At 45.0% G+C, this 19,932-nt stretch overlaps 1 protein-coding gene across 2 annotated transcripts in view; it reads left to right on the forward strand.

The window, feature by feature from the left end:
- Aopep (aminopeptidase O) overlaps positions 1 to 19,932 on the forward strand; it is a 361,204-nt gene that overhangs the window by 211,932 nt on the left and 129,340 nt on the right. For both annotated transcript variants that reach the window (NM_001289926.1, NM_001289924.1), the window contains exons 8-9: positions 13,655 to 13,757; positions 14,242 to 14,349. In NM_001289926.1, coding sequence (NP_001276855.1) covers positions 13,655 to 13,757; positions 14,242 to 14,349 — 211 coding nt within the window. The remainder of the gene's footprint in view (positions 1 to 13,654; positions 13,758 to 14,241; positions 14,350 to 19,932) is intronic.

Consider the following 19,932-nt stretch of genomic DNA (forward strand, 5'->3'; position numbering starts at 1 on the left):
GCCTTGCCCATGATATGCAAACCTCCTCCTTCTAACCATCAGCCCTGCCCTGTCTCAATGCCCCTGGAGAGCTCCCTTAAAAATGCTTCAGGACTCTGCCATTTCCTCCCTTAAAATCTTCCAAAAGCTTCCTGTCACCACCAGGAAGAACCCAGGCTCCATGCATGTAAGGACTGCAAGGCATCAGCACAAGGCATCTGTTTTCCTAGTCTTCCCACTTGCTTTCCTTTGTTCTCCTCTGGCTATTCGTTTATCTCACAGACCATTCTGTGTGGATCACCCAAGATGCAGTGACCTCAGCAGCAGAAAGTTACTTTTTTACAGTAGAAGCCAGAATTCTAAGCTGCAACCATTGACAGGTTTATTTCTCCTAAAGCCCCTTTCCTTGGCTTGTAGATGGCCACCTCTTAACTATGTTCTTGTGATGTTTTGCCTGCAAGTGTGCATCCTTGGTGTTTCTCTATGTTCAAATCTCTCAGATTAGGACTCATACTGATGACTGTACTCTGACCACCTTGAAGGATTATATTTCCCAGTATCTCAGGCACTGGATGTTTCCGTATACACACCACAGGCTCACAATTCCACTCTCAGAGCCAGCCATCTGTCTAGCCAACTGTCCAGTCTTACCTCCGTGCCATTTTCCACATTGCCTGTATTCAGAACGCCTTTCCTGGCTGCACTTTTCCACATCATTATGACTCAGCACAAATATTCTTGCCTTCCAAAGATGTCTCCATCTCTACTCTCAGATAAACTAGTGTTTCTCCTCCCTTACCCGCTAGAGCTTCTTGAGATGACTTTATCCAAACCTTACATGTTATTTGATGGTCTTTATACTGAGGGTGAGCCATATAAGTGAACAGTGTTTCATTTCTGACCTTCAAAGGTACAAGTTGTCTATGCCCCTCATCCATCTTTCTCTAATGACCCATCAGCCTTTGGTAACTCAGGACTCTGTCTGGCTTGTGTCTCTTTAGTTTGGTACATAGAGCTGAGTGAGTGGGTGCTCCATACATGTTCAAGAATGTTGTAGATATTACAACATTCCCTAGGCCTTTGTATCTTATTTGATGGGCTGATTACGTAGTACAAGAGAACGTGATCCCAAAGGCTGGGTAACTCTTGAGGATAGTGCTATCCTCAAGAGTTGCAGGAACTGAAATCTCATTCCTGGAAGGCTAAGAAGGGGCTCTAAGACGCATGCATAGATAGAGTGTGCACACGTTGAACTGAGATGGTGGGACAGGAAGCATTGAGAACACTGAGGGATGCAGGGAATGGGATTCCAGGTGTGGAATGGCCATTTCTAAGAGAACAGGCTTGCTGGATACACAGAGAGGATAGCTCCATGAGGGAGCTGGGAGGATGAAGATGGCCTGGTGAGGGCAGGCTAAGCAATGGCTCTTCAAATGCCAAAGTTACACATTCCCTGGAACAATTCCCATAATGCCAAGCTGTTTTAAGTTCCAGGAATGACATAATGAAAATGGAGTTCAGGGGAGATTACCCAGCCTTTGGAATCACATATGATCAAAGAGACAGAGTCTAGAGGCCAGATGGGATTAGGTGGACATTTCAGGAATGAAGGCTGAGCTCAGAGCTACATTGGCCTAAGGCTCTGGTTGAGTGAGTCTCTAACTTATCACTGTTCAGAACATACAGAAATGTCAACCCAACTTCAAAGAAGGCTTCAGTAATGCAGTGCAATGCTTTTCCTGATCTCACATAGTGATTGACCCTTTAAAGGGACTGGCTGAATCCCCAGGCTTCATGATGTTTGTTAGACTTTGAAGAGGATGAAAGAGAACAGCTGCCATCCTTGGCTAGAATGTGTCTAATCCTGCCTCATCTGAATGATGTCAACTGAGAATGGAGGCCTAAACTCTGCTGCAGAGCTTGTCAAGTCTTTGGGTCTCAACCCAGTATGGCAGCATAGGGTTTGCAAAAGGGGCAGGATGCCAGGTTCCCTGGGCATGAGTCTTGCCTTGCCTTGTAACCTTGAGGGCTACCATGCTAAGCTTCTATCTACAGTCACACAGTGGCTGAATAACACTGTCCAGTTTCTACATTAGAGATTAACGTGAGGGAAAAATTCATCCAAATAATTTAAAACACATAGAATAATGGAATCCTAGGGAGTCACTGTAATTGGTGTGAGACAAACAATGGTAGTTTCTTATGGTCTGACTTAATACTCAGTGCATACTAGATGTCATCATGGATGCCCACATCACCTGGCACATTATTGTCAAATGTGGCAAGAGCAGAAGATGTGTCTTCTGTCTCTGGGGACACACGGGGGTCCTGGCCCTGCATTTCTTCTGTCCTGAGCCTGGAAGTCCCTCCTTTGTTTCCTGGCAACCAGAGCAAGCTGCAATGTGAAAAAGTAAAGTTTCCCAAGACTTTAGAGAACATTCGCCTTTTAAGTGCAAGAATGCCAGGCTACAAAATTAAAATGGCAGCATTTAAATTGGGTATCTGAAATTTGAACAAAGGTGTTCATACTAATGGCCTGAGATAAAAATGGAACTGGCAACATTTCTGAGACTCATGGGAATCCCCTACCTTCCCAGAACCCACGCTGACCTAACTTCTCAAGAGGGCTGCTCTAGTGGTCCCTCTGCTAGGGCTCCATGAGGCTCTCTTGCCTCTACCACTAATCGTACCAGAATCCTGAGAATAAAACAGTTCCTGCCTCTGAGGCCTTTGAGAGCTCTTGCCTGAGACTGTGACCCACCCAAGCTTTAGCCTGTGTTGGTCTGAAGGTGTCTGCATCTGTGTCTTAGGATTCCTGCACTATCACTCCAGCTTCAGGCCTTCCTCCCTATCGACACACCCAGTTTGCTGTATTTGGACCTCAGGTACTAGCCGGCCAACTACCCCCTAAAAAATGTTAAGGCCCTCACCTCGCCAGGAACCACCTCTGCACTTTGCCATTCCAGAGACTAGCTGTCTCCCAGCTGCCTACACAGGTTTTCTGTGGGAGGCAGTCTCTCTCTCTCTCTCTCTCTCTCTCTCTCTCTCTCTCCACTGCATTCTTAAACAGCAAAGGTATCAGACATGTCTGGCATAATTTAACTCAATCCTATATCTTCATCTCAGGGTGGTCATTCCCTGGTTACTCTTCACTAAGTTTTATGAAGGAAGGCTAGAGCTGTGCAGGCCACTGGTTGTACAGCTAAACATGAGAGCTCTGCAGGCCACTGCACACAGGTACATGTGTGTTTTATTTTTGCAATAATACTTACTAGGGTTTCTTTTGTTATAGAAACCATCAAGAGGTAGGGCAGTCCAGAGTCACTACTTAGTTAGCCATGCTTCTTCTCCTCTCAAATACAAATTATAATACTATGTATTGAGGATCTCTCTCTCTCTCTCTCTCTCTCTTGCTCTCTCTCTCTCTCTCTCTCTCTCAGAAAAAGGGGCCATGACTTTGAAAGAGAGCAGGGAAAGGGGATTCATAGGAAGCTCTAGAGAGAAGAATGAAAAGGGAAGAGTGATATAGTTATTTCATAATCTCAAAAAGTAAAATATTAAATTAAAGAAGTTCATAATAGTCAAATCCCTTAAGGCAAGATAAGCCTTGCAAGTGTTTCCCTGTGAATATTCAGAAAATAAATTTTATGTGTATATATGCATATGGCTGCTTTGTATAGCTCTTATACAATATATCACTGTTAGCCTATGAAATATTTCCCAAGAGACATTCATATCACTACATCAATCTGCAGTGATTTATTCTTTATTGACCTATCTTGAGGATCCTGCACACCTAACTGCTGATTGAAGCAGGTATGACACACATTGCTTTATTACAAATTCTTAGCCACTTAGAACACTTCTTATCCAACCAGTACTTTCTCATAAACTCCTAGGCCGACTTGGTTTCATAAAGAACATGCTTGCTCCCTGGGCCCCATTTCATATCATCTAGTCAGTATTTTGGTCAGTAGTTTTGATCCAGAAATGACTAACAGAAACTGTGCAAGTATTCTACCAGGCTACCGCAAAGACATGGCAGAAGACAGCTGCCACATGCTAGAATCTAGTATGACAGGTTCCTTTGTTCTCTCAATCCAAAGACTGAGGAGAAAAGAAAGACAAGAGGAAGGCTGGACTTAGGGTCACCAATGTCTTGAAGGTCCCATTGGGTAATGAGGCACAGACGTGGGAGAAGAGGCATTCAGGTTGAACATGAAAGGGAAGGAGTCAGTGTTTTTCATGATATCATCTTCTGCAGAGGAAGTCCTAAGGGACTCCCCCAAAAGTGTTAGAGCAAATGAGAAAATTCAATACAGGAGGAGGCTGTAAGATGAAGGTATAAACCTTGACTGCTCCTATACATTCGTTAGGAGCATTTTGAAGATGAGGTAAGAAAAATTCACTTAAAATAATATCAAAAGAAGGATATATAGGAATAAATTTGAAAAAAGAAATACAGCACACGTGAACGAGTAACTGTAGTAACGAGTAACTGTAGAAGAAATGAAAGGCCAGAATATGTGGAAAGGCCTCGTCTGTATGACTCAGAACAGGTATGCTTCCCTGACCTGTGGACCCAGCATACTCTTCTCAAAATCTCAGCTCTCTGCTTGTAGACATAAACAAACTGATCTTAAAATTCATGTGGAGCTGGACGTGGTGGCATACGCCTTTAATCCCAGCACTCGGGAGGCAGAGGCAGGAAGATTTCTGAGTTCGAGGCCAGCCTGGTCTACATAGTGAGTTCTAGGACAGCCAGGGCTACACAGAGAAACCCTGTCTCGAAAAAACCAACCAACCAACCAAACAAACAAACAAAAAGACCGTGAGTCATTCAGGGTCACTGGATGTGACACTAGATTCCTGAGTCAAAAAAAAAAAAAAAACAAAAAAAAACAAAAAAACAAAACAAAACAAAAAAAACCAAATTCATGTGGAAATGCAAAGCACCCTTGTAGAACCAGAACAACCTTGAAAAGGGACAATAAAGTTGGAGAATTTATGCTTCTCAGTTTCAAAACTATCCACAAACTGCAGTGATCAAGACTGTGGTGCTGTCAAGAGGATAGACATGTAGAGTAAGGGATTCTTGGGTGATGGTTGATTGACACTAAACAAGCATGCTCAGAGCATTGTTTGGAGAATGCTCATGGGAGGATTTTTTGTTGTTGTTGCAGAAAGCAAGCATGCAGAGCACCTATAGGGTCAAAGACATCCATATTGGTTGCACTGAGAATTCTTGTCTTGGAGTTAGTAATGCTTTAATAGGCTAAGATACAGGGAGCTGGGCTGCCCAGGCCCCATACGGTGGCCATGTGTGTCTATTTCCTAGTGTCTGGACTGGAGTTTTGGCATATACCTTTAGGACCAATGAAATAGCTGATGACACATAGCTTCCAGGCAGCTGTGCAAAGAAAGATAAAAATGCAAAATGAGAATAGGGACCAGCACTGCCTAAGCATGCTGGCCTCTGGCCGAGACCTGTCCATTTTCAAAGTCCCAGCCTTGCTGCCTGAAGACTTTCCTCCCTCTATGCTCATCAATAAGTTGCTAACACTGAAACAACTTAAGTGTCCTCTTAGAGGCTTAGATAAAGAGAATATGGTAGATCCATGAAATAAACCATTAACTTACAATAAGAATGAGGGTTGTCACCTGCTTGAGCATGTCATGTGAACCTTTAATACAGTGTAACTTAGGAAAGGAACCAGACACAGAAGCCTACATGCTTATGAGTTCACTTCTCTGAATCATCTAAGCAAATCTGTAGAGACACACAGACTAATGATATCAAAGGTTGCCGTACTGAAAAGGGATTGTCCATGCTTATGGTGTTTCTGCAGTGTTAAAGAATGTTCTGAAGTTAGGTACTCATGATAGTTACACTGCCTTATGAATACAGTAGAAGTTATTGGATATGCCTTTTGTTTTAAGGTTGGTTTGCTTGTTTACATGCCCACCTACTTATTTATTGTGTGGTGGGGTGCTTGTGCATAGGTAAAGACCAGAAGAAGCCACAGTTTGTCTTCTGACACTCTCCACATGTTCCTTTGTGACAGAATCTTCTCCCTACACCTTGTGTTTCTGGTTTTCTCAGCCATGCCCCAGAAATCCACCTGCCTCAGCTCCCCTCAGAGCTGGGGGTTATAGGTGTGTGAAGAGGCCAAGCTTGTGTGGTTGCTGGGACCCAAGGTCCAGGCCTCACGATGCACATGTGCCCTTCACTGCTGCCACGTTTCGAGTTTCCGGTCTCTGGTTTTTGAGACAGAAGTTCTATGTGTTGTCCAGGTGGCCTAGAACTCATTCTTTAGCGCAGGGTGACCTCAGACGTGCAGTAATCCTTTCTTCTTTCCTCCTCCTCCTCCTCCTCCTCCTCCTCCTCCTCCTCCTCCTCCTCCTCCTCCTCCTCCTCCTCCTTCTCCTTCTCCCTCTCCCTCTCCTTCTCCTTCTCCACCTTCTCCTTCTCCTTCTTCGATATTTTCTTAATTTACATTTCAAATATTTTCCCTTTCTAGGTCTCCCCTTTGGAAACCCCCTTCCCCCTCCCCCTGCCTCTTGTATCAGTTTCTCTTGTGATGGAATTTCAGGTATGAGCTACCATGGCCAGCATAAATGACTCATTTTTAAAAATATTTTTTATGAGTTATTTTCCTCATTTACATTTCCAATGCTATCCCAAAAGTCCCCCATACCTCCCCACCCCACTCCCCTACCCACCCACTCCCACTTTTTGGCCCTGGCGTTCCCCTGTACTGGGGCATATAAAGTTTGTATGTCCAATGGGCCTCTCTTTCCACTGATGGCCGACTAGGCCATCTTTTGGTACATATGCAGCTAGAGTCAAGAGCTCCAGGGTACTGGTTAGTTCATAATGTTGTTCCACCTATAGGGTTGCAGACCCCTTTAGCTCCTTGGGTACTTTCTCTAGCTCCTCCATTGGAGGCCCTGTGACCCATCCAATAGCTGACTGTGAGCATCCACTTATGTGTTTGCTAGGCCCCGGCATAGTCTCACAAGAGACAGCTATATCAGGGTCCTTTCAGCAAAATCTTGCTAGTGTATGCAATGGTGTCAGCGTTTGGAGGCTGATTATGGGATGGATCCCTGGATATGGCATTCTCTAGATGGTCCATCCTTTTGTCTCAGCTCTAAACTTTGTCTCTGTAACTCCTTCCATGGGTGTTTTGTTCACAATTCTAAGAAGGGGCAAAGTGACCACACTTTGGTCTTCGTTCTTCTTGAGTTTCATGTGTTTTGCAAATTGTAACTTATATCTTGGGTATTCTAAGTTTCTGGACTAATATCCACTTATCAGTGAGTACATATCATTTGAGTTCTTTTGTGATTGGGTTACCTCACTCAGGATGATGCCCTCCAGGTCCATCCATTTGCCTAGGAATTTCATAAATTCATTCTTTTTAATAGCTGAGTAGTACTCCATTGTGTAAATGTACCACATTTTTTGTATCCATTCTTCTGTTGAGGGGCATCTGGGTTCTTTCCAGCTTCTGGCTATTATAAATAAGGCTGCTATGAACATAGTGGAGCATGTGTCTTTCTTACTAGTTGGAACATCTTCTGGATATATGTCCAGGAGAGGTATTGCGGCATCCTCCGGTAGTACTATGTCCAATTTTCTGAGGAACCACCAGACTGATTTCCAGAGTGGTTGTACAAGCTTGCAATCCCACCAACAATGGAGGAGTGTTTCATTTTTTTTAATGGTAAATTTTACCAGTCTAAAATCTTTAAAAGATTGATGGAATCAGGGAACATTCTCTCCATGCATAACAACTCTGAATACCAGTTGAGTTACCCAGCGACTGTCTGAGGGAGAGATAGAAAGTGAAATTAGGGCAGGGGGCACTGGGCAACTTTGGGCCTGGATGAGACCCAGAAGCCATTTCTAGTGTAGGGTGCTCAAAATATCTGCAGAGGTCATTGGTATGAGAGCTGTCACTCAGGTATAAAAAGGTGCAGTGTGTCTTCCTCATTTCCCTCTGAAGGTGATCCTGGCTATTTTTACATTATCAATGCTCAAAGGCCCTTTTGAGAAGCTATGTGTGTATGTTCTGCTACTAGCACTGAGCATTTGACAATCACTGGGTGTTTTGGTAATTCTGGTTTTTGCTCTTCCTGGCAGTACTATGGCAAGGATCTTAACACTTGATGTTTATGGACAGCACGAGATATAAAAGATCACAGTAGGGCACGGTTGCCAACAAGACTGAGAACTCTAGCTAAACTCCCAGCCACTCATCCCATGTGTCCAGCCGAAAAGCAAGTGTGCCTCACACTCGCGCCTGTAACCCCTCTTGCTGAGGATGCCCTTTACACTCCGCTGCCCCCACACTGGCTAACAGAACAACAAAGGCCCTCTGCTCTTCCTTGAGTCAGGCTGGGGCCTTCCTTCCCCTTCCCTCAAGCAGAGCCCTGTGTGCTGCTGGAGTTCAAGCCCTGTTTCTACCCACTTCTCTTCTCACAGAATGAAGCTGGGTGGAGCTTGCTCCATTTGCCTTTCTCCATGCTGGACAAACATGGTCTTCCATTTTTATATTTTCTAGCTCTTCTGATTTTTTAATTTAAAATTTTTGTTTTGTTATTATTGTTTTGGGGAAAGGAGGGGGAGACAGACAGACAGACATCCTACTCAGACCATCAGGCCATCATATTTACCTGTCTCTTGTTTTTGATCCGTTTCAGGCTTTGTTTCTTAGAGGGAGTTTCAGATTTGTTGCCATTCTGAATCATGTGGCATTTTGGGTTTGTGATGATTGCTGCTTGCTGCTTGTTAATTTATTAATTTCTTTGTTTGAGTCAGGTTCTCTCAGTATAGTCCTTACTGGCCTGGAATTCACTCTGTGGTCCAGGCTGGCCTCTTACCCACAGATATCTGCCTGCCTCTGCCTCCCCAGTGCTGGGAGTAAAGATGTGAGACGCCTGACAGTTGGTCCTTTATAAAGTTTCACTCCTTTGCTTTCTACCCAGCTCATCAAAATGTGTTCACTCCTTTGAGTTTGCACCTTTCTGCCAGCTGTTCTTTCTTGCCTGGTTTAGCAGGTGACCTCTCCTTCATGTGTTGCTCATGATCCTCTGAACACACCTCCTTCTGCCCCAAGTCATCTTAGCAATTGCCCTTGTCAGCAGCACTAGGGTGATAGATACTCCACTGGCTGCATCTAATGCAGGCAAATGGTCCTGCTAGGAAACTCCTCCAAGTAAACTCGCTAGACTCGCAGTTAAATCTATTTGATAAGCTTAGAGTCTCCCACACAATATTAGTTCAAGTGTCCACAGCGTTTGCCCTGTTCACTTTATTGACGCTGCAAGTGCTAGCTGGCAGCAAGTCTTTGTTCCTTTTGGCCATTTTATACACAAAGGTGTTGCAAAAACCAAATAGTCCATCCTCACCTCTGAGTTCCGTGCATTCTTCCCAGAGTGCTGTGAGCTGTGGGTGAAGGGTGGGTGCAACTTCCTGCAGCTCTAAGCAGCACTGGGATTTCACTGCTCCTTTTTGTGAGATGATGATAATGAGGTATCAGAGAACAGCTTAAAGACAAAGGCTGCAAAGACTTAAGGCTTCATTTGTATGCAGTGGGGTGTGTGTGTGTGTGTGAGTATAGTGTGCACTGTGTTGGTATGTTAGCAAGCGTGAAAGCACTTGTCTACATGCATCCTCTGGAGTGTCTTCTCTGACCTCTCTGTACCTTATGCGCTGAGGCAGGATCTCCTCGTTCTGGCTGATCTATCCAGCATTCTCCCCATCTCCACTTTCCACCTGGCACTTCTGTTGGTACTAGGGTTCATCCATGCTTGTACTGAGCTGTCTTAGCAGCCACCATCTCTTGATTTTGCTGATGAGGGAACTCTGCTTCATGGGGCTGCACATGGCACACCCACCCAGTGTTCACAGCCAAGTGTTTAGCCAGCATGCACTTTGCCTGTTAGTCTTCAAGGTGCCTATGGATTTCAGATGGAACTTAGAGGCAGTTTCTACTTAAGAGTTTCACTTCCTCAGAGTTAGGGTGTAAATGAAGCTCTGCTCCTTGTTGGGGTGGCTACCTTTGACAAGTAGCATATAGTGGCAGTTGGCAGCTGGCATCCACAAGCACAAGAGGGATGCTGGCAGATAATCTGTGTGAGCTGGGCAGGTCAGACAGAACCAAACACCTAAGTGACTAAGCACCTCACAGAGGCCGTTCTCTTAATTTTACCCCTGATCATAGCTGAGAAGGACCAGCCCTTTCTTAAGGCTCCCCTTTCCAAATGGAATCCCTATGCGTCAGATACAACCATCACTCAGAAAGTATTCAGATAGCTTCTGTGAGTGTGCAGGAGAGGCAGGGTAGAGTCGAGGAAGGTCGTGTTCACCTCGGTTGTTGTATTTGGTGCCAGGTACAACAGAAACCAAGAGCATATGAGCCCAGACGACCTTGGTAACTTGATCACCCACATTCCATGCATGTCAGGAGAGGGGTAAACTGGAGCCTGCTAGCTGCAGCATGACTAACACTTTGCTTTTACACCGTGGTTTTAGTTATATGAACTTCATCATAGGCTGTGCAGTGAGGAAAGAAAGCTTCTAAGAAGGAAAGAGAGTCTCTGACTCACTCCTGAGGATTTTGCGGAGCTATGTAAGGGCCTTCCTCTCGAGGAAGCCCTGGAGTATATGATCTTTTCTACCCACCCCTGTTCTTCAGCTCCTAATAGGCATCCTCACAACTCCTTCCTCATCAGGTTCTTGTAAGGGAGGCGGGGTGCTGAAGAGGACTCATAGTTCACAGCACAGAGGCCCTGGTCTTCCCCAGGCCACGTTGCTGTTAGTGCTACCCCAGCTTTCCATCCGCCATGTGTGCACCTGGGTATGGATAATGGACTGTAAAGGAAAGTTGACCTCAACACATGGTGTATATGTTTCTTACACAGGAAGCAGGCAGAAGGCAGGCAGTCTGGGCTAACGTGGGGCTCAGTTTATGCCAGAGAGAAGGTTTACCGTGGGTTTATCCCCTCTGCTCTCTGGGTACACTGACTCACTACCTTATGGTTGCAGAGTGGCTGCTACAGCGTCCTCTGTCATCTAGAGGTTGAGGGTGAGTGGACAGAAGAAGTATAGTAGTAAGCAGTTGTCTGCAGTGAGAGAAGCAAAAGTTTCTCCAAGCCCAACCTCCACTTCCTCTACTGCCCCCCCCCCTTGTATTTGTTTCCAGTCCTTTGTGGCACAAAAGTTGTAAACTCCATTTTGCTACCCATGTGTCCACTGATCTGAGGGAAAAGTGGATACTGTTTTATTTGCATGTTTTCTTAACTTTTAAAAAGTTTCCTTTTTGGGATTTCATTTATCTGATTGGGTTCTCTTGAGAGAAAAATCTCACTTTGTAGCTCTGCCTAGCTGCATATTGTCTCTTCCTGCTCCAACCTCTAAGATACTGGGACTTTAGCCATTCATTAGAATGCTCAGCTTTTCCTTAACATTTTAAGTTAAAATAAAACATGTGCAGTAAAATGCACACATCGTTGCTAGATTGCTCCAGGGAGTCATACTACTCATTCACCCTCTGCAAGGAGTCTGCTCTTCCCATCTGTAGCTAGAGGCCAGTGTTGCTGGGTTCTGGGATTCCAGAAGTAGAAGTGGGAAGGTTCATCTATATGTGCACCTGGTGGGTGTGAGAGCTTCCTCTGTGTGACTGTGAGAGGCAGGCTAGACTTGGTTCCTGCCTTTTCTGTATCGTGTCTCTGCATAGAGCTGGCACCATGACATGTGGCGGTATCCCAGAGACAGAAGCTCGTGGTCTCTGCTGATGGAGTGTCTTTCCTCCTGAAAGCCTCCTCCTGAGTCTTGCAGAGCTTGCCTGTGCCCTGCTCGCTTTAGCCCTATGTCCACTTTAACAGGAATCTCTGAGAGCTTGTATCCCTGCTAGGGATCCTGTCAACGTAAAGGACTGTTTTAAATAATTATTCATTTGGAGAGGAGGGAAGAATAAATTGTAAGAGGAGTGTTTTATGGAAGGTCATTTCTAGGCAAAAGGAAAAACAGCCATTAAAGGTGTCATTGGGAACCGGAGCTGGAAGCCAGCCAGTGAACAGAGATTTGCATCACTGTCTCCTCCCCTTTAGTAGTCTCAGTTCTGAGCACAGAAGCATGAGAACCTTGTAGTGAGTGCCTCACCCTGGGGCTGGGAAGCTGGACCTTGAGAAGGTGTTCTTCTCTAGTAAGACTACAGGTGGTAGGATTTCCCTGGCAAAATTATTGTGGGTTTCCTCATTCAAATAGTCACCTGGGCTTGAGAAGGGCTTGAGAGCAGAGACCTGAGTTAATGTGTATCAGTGGACTCGTGAAGTCAAAAGGGGTGGTGATTCAAGAGGGTGCTCATGTAAGTTCAGGATGCAGGAGAGAAATGGAAACTCTGGAGTCAGTTCCCATAGCTACGCATTCTGACTGCCTTTGCTTCAGACACCTGCTAGTTTAGAGCCTCGTGTCAGCTAGAACTATGCTCCGGGATATTCCACTAAAAATTACTAAGGGGTTCTTTACATAAAGCAATTAGAATATCTTACTACATTGAAGAAGTTGTTATTTTATTCATGGCCCTTGTTGAAGGGTTTGCACAGGACCTGGAGATGAAAGTAGAATTACTTCCACCATACTAGTTAATAAACTGAAGGTTCAAGAGCTTCTGCAACCTTGTAGTGAGTAGTAGATAAGAAAGAGAAACGCTTAGTGGGGTGTGGTGATGCATCCTTTGAGCAGGCTTCGGGGGGGGGGGGGGGGGAGGCACAGGCTGCCCTGCGTTCCGGGCCAGCCAGGGCCAACACAGTGAGAGCTCTCTCAGCAATTCCAGAAGACAAAGAACAGTTGATAATAAACCATCCCGCTCAGATGCCAAAGCCCTACCTTTCTATATTGTCCCTCTGACAATTCTCCCCTTACCTGGCATTAACACACATCTTCCAAAGGATCTATGGCATTTTAGGAAAGCTAAGGACATGGTGGAAAGTACCCTGCTGAATAATGAGGCAGTGGTTTAAATTATGTGTTACCACAAACCCACAGCAAAGCATCACACCCAGGATGCAGACACATTTATGAAACGAGTGTGTGATCACTATTTTCCTCCCTGTCCCCAAAACAAGAGCTTCTTGGACCTTTCCTATGCTTGTTTTTGTGCATCTCAGGTGGGTTCAGCATGCAAATATATCCTAAAGGAGACTTAAGTGTAGATCATGAGATGTGACTCTTTACAATTAACACACACACACACACGCACACGCACACACACACGCACACACACGCATGCACACCCACTCATAATTTTCCCAAGTGAACAACATGTACCACTGTGTCTCCCAGTCCAGTTTCCTTACCAAGAAGGTGTTCACAGAGATAAATAATTCATATTGGAGTTTAAGATTCCTGGAGGGCCTGGCAGGCTTTCATCTTGGATAAGGTACCATAAAATATTGCCAATAGCCAATGTTGGGTTGCCAGACTGAGTATAAATCCTTCTTGCTGAGTGTGTGAGTTTGTACTGTAAACTGTTTCCAATTATACCTGGAACTGTTGAGCTGAAGGAAGGCACAGCTGCACAAGTCTGAAACTAAGAGATGAGAGGTAATAGCCCAGTGAGTATGAATGCACTGCACTTAGACACGTGGCACTGTGTTATTCCAGACCCAACAAAGAAGAGACTGGCCATGTGAGTGCTTCAGGTGCATCTGTTGTCAAGCATGGACTCAATCCAGAGAAGGGCTTCATGCAGGTTCATTACTTAAAGGTAAGTGTGTCTGATGGCTACAGCGTTAGTTATAGGACAGCACTCCTGGGGCCATACAGCTGAACACCATGAGTAACATGGCTGAGGCGAAGAAAAGGGCCCCTGCCTCTGCAACAGCATCTCAGAGGGCCTAGGCCGAGTACTCACAGGTTAATTAATGCCAAAAGCCTCGAAACAAGGCCAAGCCAGTTTCCTGCTGCAAATGAGTAGAAACTAGAACAGCAGGCACCTCTGGACCAGGTGTGAACTGGACCTGGTCTGAAGGCTCTGAGCCTCTCTTCCCTTGCAGGGTTCAAGCAGAGGTGGTTATGACATTAAAAAAGTTGTTGTTGGCCCTGAAGTCTGCCCTGGTCAGAATATAAAAGGTGTCTGGGTCAGAGAAGGCCCAACATTCTGGATGCACTAGTGCCTTCCAGTAGACTCTGTAAGCAATTGTGATGACTCCTGATGCCATCTTGTTGTCTGTCTGTCTTTCTTCCCCCAGGGCTACTTCCTTCTTCGGTTCCTAACCAGAACACTTGGAGAGAAAATTTATTTTCCGTTTTTAAGAAAATTTGTGCATCTGTTTCATGGGCAGCTGATTCTTTCCCAGGTAATTCATGGGATCCTGGTGAATTCACAGAGTGACTACAGGGGCCGCAGCATTTGGGGATTAGATTATGTCAGTGCTAGACGGTAAAGAATTTACTGTTACATTTACTGCAAGAAGAGGGGCCTAGTGATACGGACTCGAAGGATATGAGTTTGGGGAGTGTGAGCTCCTGGTAGTATAGAAACCAGCTGTAACTCCAAGCTGTTCACCACCAAACACAGTTGCATTCTGAGTGACCTTATAAAACCAGAAAGCCCTGCTGGAGTCATCTGGGCAAGCCTGTCTCCTTCTGAGGCTGCAACCTCAGAGTCACCTTGGCCAGCAGCTCAGAGACTTGCTGTGAAAGCATGAAAACGAGATCTCAATTCCCAGCACCCACACAGCAATCCTGGGTCCCACAAACACCTAGAACACAACACTGAGGGGGCACAGAGGCAGGGGAATCACTGAAGTCCAACAGAGGAAGATAAGACCCAGGTACCTCCAGGGAGCAAGGATGGTAGTGTTGAAAGAAGATACCAAACATTATGGGCTGCACACATGCAGGCATGCTCACTTATACACATGTGCATTTAATTCTCTCTCTCTCTCTCTCTCTCATACATACACACACACACACACACACACACACACACACACACACACACCAAAATAAATAATGCCCCCAACAGCAACAAAGTCCTTGACTCAAGTGGTTTTGCCATTTCATTCTGTTGAATATCATTCTTTCATTGTGTGTGTGTGTGCATGTATATTTGTGCATTTGCATGTGTGTTTGTGCATGTGTGTGTGCACATTTGGGTCAGAGAACAGCATGTTCTCTCCTTTTTCCATGTGGATCTCAAGATTAAACTTTGGTCATCAGACTTAGCATCAAGTGCTACTACCTACTACTGAGCCAGTTCAGGGGCCCACATCCCTCTTATAAATTTATTTTTTGCTCACATTTTATGATGAAATATATATAAAATAAACCTTACCACAACAAAGTCCAGCTTGGTCTGGTGTCTTAGGGTTTTACTCCTGTGAACAGACACCATGACCAAGGCAACTCTTATAAAGACAACATTTAATTGGGGCTGGCTTACAGGTTCTGAGGTTCAGTTCATTATCCTCAAGGCAGGAACATAGCAGCATCCAGGCAGGCATGGTGTAGGCAGAACTGGGAGTTCTATTGTTCTGAAGGCAAACAGAAGAAGACTAGCTTCTAGAGAGCTAGGATGAGGGTCTTAAAGCCCAAGCCCACAGTGACACACTTCCTCCAAAAAGGCCACACCTACTCCAACAAGACCATGCCTCCTAATAGTGCCACTTCCTGGGCCAAGCAGATTCAAACCACCAGATGGGGTGAAGCCCCACTCCCTGCCACAAGCATATATCCGTGGAATCTTCCATCTTTCTACACTGGTTTGTGATGTGGATGCTTGAGAGCTGAACCCAGGTCCCTGCGCTTACCTACCATGTGCTTTGCCAACCGAGACGGCTTTCCAGCAGTGGTAGAGCTGAGTCTTCGGTCACATTTTCTGAAACCCCAACACTGTTCTTCATGGTCACATGACTACATTCTCACCGATTCCCCCTTGTCAACTTTTGTTGCTTTCTGCTTTTCCTTGTTGTTATTTTATTTTACTTTGTTTACTTTTTTGACACAGGTTTTTCTATATAGCTCAAGCTTACCTTGACTGTCTCTAATACTCCTACCTCCTAAGAGCTGAGATTACATGTGTGTACCACCACACTGGGCTTGTGGGTGCTTCCAAGATTTCATTTACCCAAGTTTAGTGAAAAGGGAAACTAAAGTGAGTTTGTAGTAACATGAGACAGAACTTCTGCTAGACAATTCTGTCAAGAAGCATCGCTACAAATGAGGTTCACTGATTCCAAGGGTGATTTCCCATCATGCTTGAGCCTGGGGAAGAGGAGGTGCATGGTCATGATTCCAAGGGTGATTTCCCATCATGCTTGAGCCTGGGGAAGAGGAGGTGCATGGTCATGATTCCTTGAGTTTCAATCTAGCCAGGATGCAAAGCAAGTTCCAGGCTAACCAAGGACAGGATGAGCCCTGTCTCAAAAGCCAAAAACACAAGTGATGTTTTGTTTTGTTTTATTTTGTTTTTAAAAGGCAGAATAGGCAGCTCTATGCTTCTGCTATGTCCCCAATTCTCTCATTTTCAGTTGTTACTGTTACATTGTTAAGGTTTGCTTTGCCAGCAAAAAGGATTTTAGTACTCACCACCACTTAACCATGTGTCTAGATTCAGGAATATTTTATTTTGATTCAGCTCTTTGTTGGCTCAATTTCATTATCAAATTGATGTTCACGTTGCAGTTTCCCAGGCTGTGTGGCTTCAGAGTTCTTACTGTTTAGGAATGCATGCCTCTCATCTGTGTCACAAAATAGCTAGGTTTAAATATTCCTGGGCCATGTACTCACTCCTTTGAACTTGCTAGACATCACTGGGGCTGTGTTCCTTTTCACTGCCTCTTCAGTCTCAGCATGGAGAGCCCCGCCCTGACCTTTATTTATTCTGACGTGTGCTGGAATGTCATCTCTGGGTCCAACTCACTTTAGGCTTGTTCCACAACCCCTCTCTGGTCTGACAGGTAGGTATTATGGATGGGGAGGGGTGCACAGCTGCAGCAATCACACAGAGTTTCTTTGGAAGAGTTTGACTCCCTACTCCTGAAATGTGGGAGCTGCCCCTCATGACCAGTGTCTCTCCTTTGTTCCTCAGATGAGGACGGCACCTGGGTACCTCTGCAGGTGCTCACAACCAGTTGTCCTCAGTGGCTCAATTCTCACATTTGTTTATCTCTCCAGCAAACACTCCAGGCCCTCCTGGCTAGGAAAAAAAAAAAAGGAATGATAAATCCCATCTCTTTGCAAGTATCTAGATATTTGAGAATTTGTGGGATCTGGGCAATTTACTAGTTTATCGACTTCTAAGCTGGGGAGGTGTCGCTTGCCAGCTAGAAACTGACAGAATCACTTGTCCTTTCCCTGGTTCACCTCTTTGAAGTTTACACCAAGGGCTATCCCTCTGTCCTTATTTAGTGACTATTGGGCATTTTTTGCTTTTTTATATATACTATTAAATTAATGTATATGAATTGTGTAGGCTGTTCTCATTTACCCTGCTACCTAGTTATTCTTGGCTCACCTGCTTTGTCCCTTCCCCGTATGAACTCCTGCTGTGCAGGATTCAGTATTGTTAGTCTGCCAGCCCCTCTTGCTGTCCTGTTTCCAAGATCACAGTGACCTTCCCCTGTAGGCTCACGTCTTAGTTCCACTGGGTCTTGTCCAATTATAATGTCTAACTTCTTCCTCAAAACTCAGAAGGGAGCAGAGGAGACGGTGAGGGAAGGCATATTTCTGTTTCAGCAGGCAATGAGTTGGGAAGGATTACTCTTACAAGTCCACCCAGGGCAATGGCAGCCTACAAGAGGGAGCAGGAAAGCTAGTGCGGTGTGATCAGATTTGGGTCTCTAAAAAGGAGTAAGAGGACCCAACTGGGTCAGTTCTGGTCATAGATGTTTTAGAGACTTCAGATGAGAAACAAGTGTCTCAAATGGGGTGGATCACAGGACAGAGTGTAGAAAGTACATTGCAATTCTCAGGGGACATCTTGGAGATTCCCCACATGTTTTTTTTCTGTGTGATTTTAGGCACTGGTTGCAGCCTCTAGTCTACCCTTGGAGGCAGGAATCCACAGGCGCTCCAAAATGGCAGCCAACTAGGGGGCAAGACACTGTTGAGAGAGAGAGAGAGAGAGAGAGAGAGAGAGAGAGAGAGAGAGAGAGAGAGAATGAGAATGTTTTCACAGGGGCCTTCATCACCACCCTGTATTTACCTAGAATTCCAGATTCTTGTGCATATAATCCTATCAAAAGGGGAGGGGCCGTGAAGCCAGTTGTAACTTGAAAATGTGAAAGGGTAGAATTAAGGTTAACTCTGAATTTCCTGCTTCTCGAGCAATTATATTCTTCCCCCTTACTATTAAGTTACTGTCATCTTCCTTCCACATAATTGGACATAAGTTACTAGGAAAATAGGAGATAAGTTTGTAGGTACTATACAGACATAATGGGGTGAAATTAGTAAGAAGTTATAATTAGAGTTATAATTATATAATTATAGTTCTTAGATTTTTAAGACTTAATCTTGTCAATGAGTTAGTGATCCACTAATATAGTGATTTACAAAGAGATCTATTACATCATGATAAATAACTAATGAACATTTTGCAAAATGTTATTTAAAATAATAGATAAATACTCACTCAACTACTGACCTATTGCCTTAGTCCCGGTAATTTTTAAAATAATAAAAGTAATGGCTTTACGACCCTCAAGGCCAGGCTCAGTGGGTGTAAAGTGCTTGATGTGTGAGCATGAGGACCCAGGTTTGTCCCCAGAACCCATGTATAAAAGCAGGTGTGATGGCATGCCTTGTAATTCCAGCATTCAGGGGCTGGAGGCAGATTCTGTGACATTGCTGACCAGCCAGCCTAGCCTAAGGCCAAGTGAGAGATCCACTCTCAACAAAGTGGCTGCTCCCGAGGAATGACACCCAAGGCTAACTCCTGGTCTCCACGTGCACACATGCACACATGCATAACCCTTACCCCACAAAAGAACCTCAGGGGAAAGTAATTCATCACATTCTAAATACTAGTACTCTTTTTCCTCGGCAGGTTTTTCTTTCCTTTCCTTTCCTTTCCTTTCCTTTCCTTTCCTTTCCTTTCCTTTCCTTTCCTTTCCTTTCCTTTCCTTTCCTCTCCTTTTCTTTTCTTTTCTTTTCTTTTGTTTTTTGTTTGTTTGTTGTTTGTTTTTCAAGACAGGGTTTCTCTGTATAGCCTTGGCTGTCCTGGAACTCACTTTGTAGACCAGGCTGGCCTCGAACTCAGAAATCCGCCTGCCTCTGCCTTCCAAGTGCTGGGATTAAAGGCGTGTGCCACCACGCCCAGCTCAGCAGGTTTTTCTATATGTCCATTGTGGGTTGTAAGTCTTTCTGCTTGGATGGGAGGATATCCTGGAACTCAGAGGCCCAGGAACCATACAGCTCTGACAGGGAAAGTATCCCAGTGGAAGGGCATCCTGAGACATGGGAGCCCAGGAACCACACAGCTCTGAGAGGAAGGCTCCTAAGCAGAGGTGCTGTGGCTCCCGGGGGATGGGATCCCAGCTGAGCTCCTCAGAGCTCAGGAACCTCAGCCCTGTTCCTTCTCTTCACTTTTCTCCTCTTCGCTGCTGCTGCTGCTGCTGCTGCTGCTGCTGCTGCTGCTGCTGCTGCTGCTGCTTCTTCTTCTTCTTCTTCTTCTTCTTCTTCTTCTTCTTCTTCTTCTTCTTCTTCTTCTTCTTCTTCTTCTTCTTCTTCTTCTTCTTCTTTTTTCTCTTGGCGTCTTCTGAAAAGAGTCACCAGGCAGGAAATCTCATGAAAGAGATTTATTGGAGGGTCCAGGGTGTGGAGGAACAAGTCCAGACATGGCTTCCCTCTGCTCCCAGGAACAGACAACAGGGAATTGGACAAAGGGCAGGGCTTGTGTAGAACCTCTGAGGAGGCAGAGCTTTTCAGAGATTTCC

The sequence above is a fragment of the Mus musculus genome, chromosome 13 (assembly GCF_000001635.26).
Source record: "Mus musculus strain C57BL/6J chromosome 13, GRCm38.p6 C57BL/6J".
NCBI lineage: Eukaryota > Metazoa > Chordata > Mammalia > Rodentia > Muridae > Mus > Mus musculus.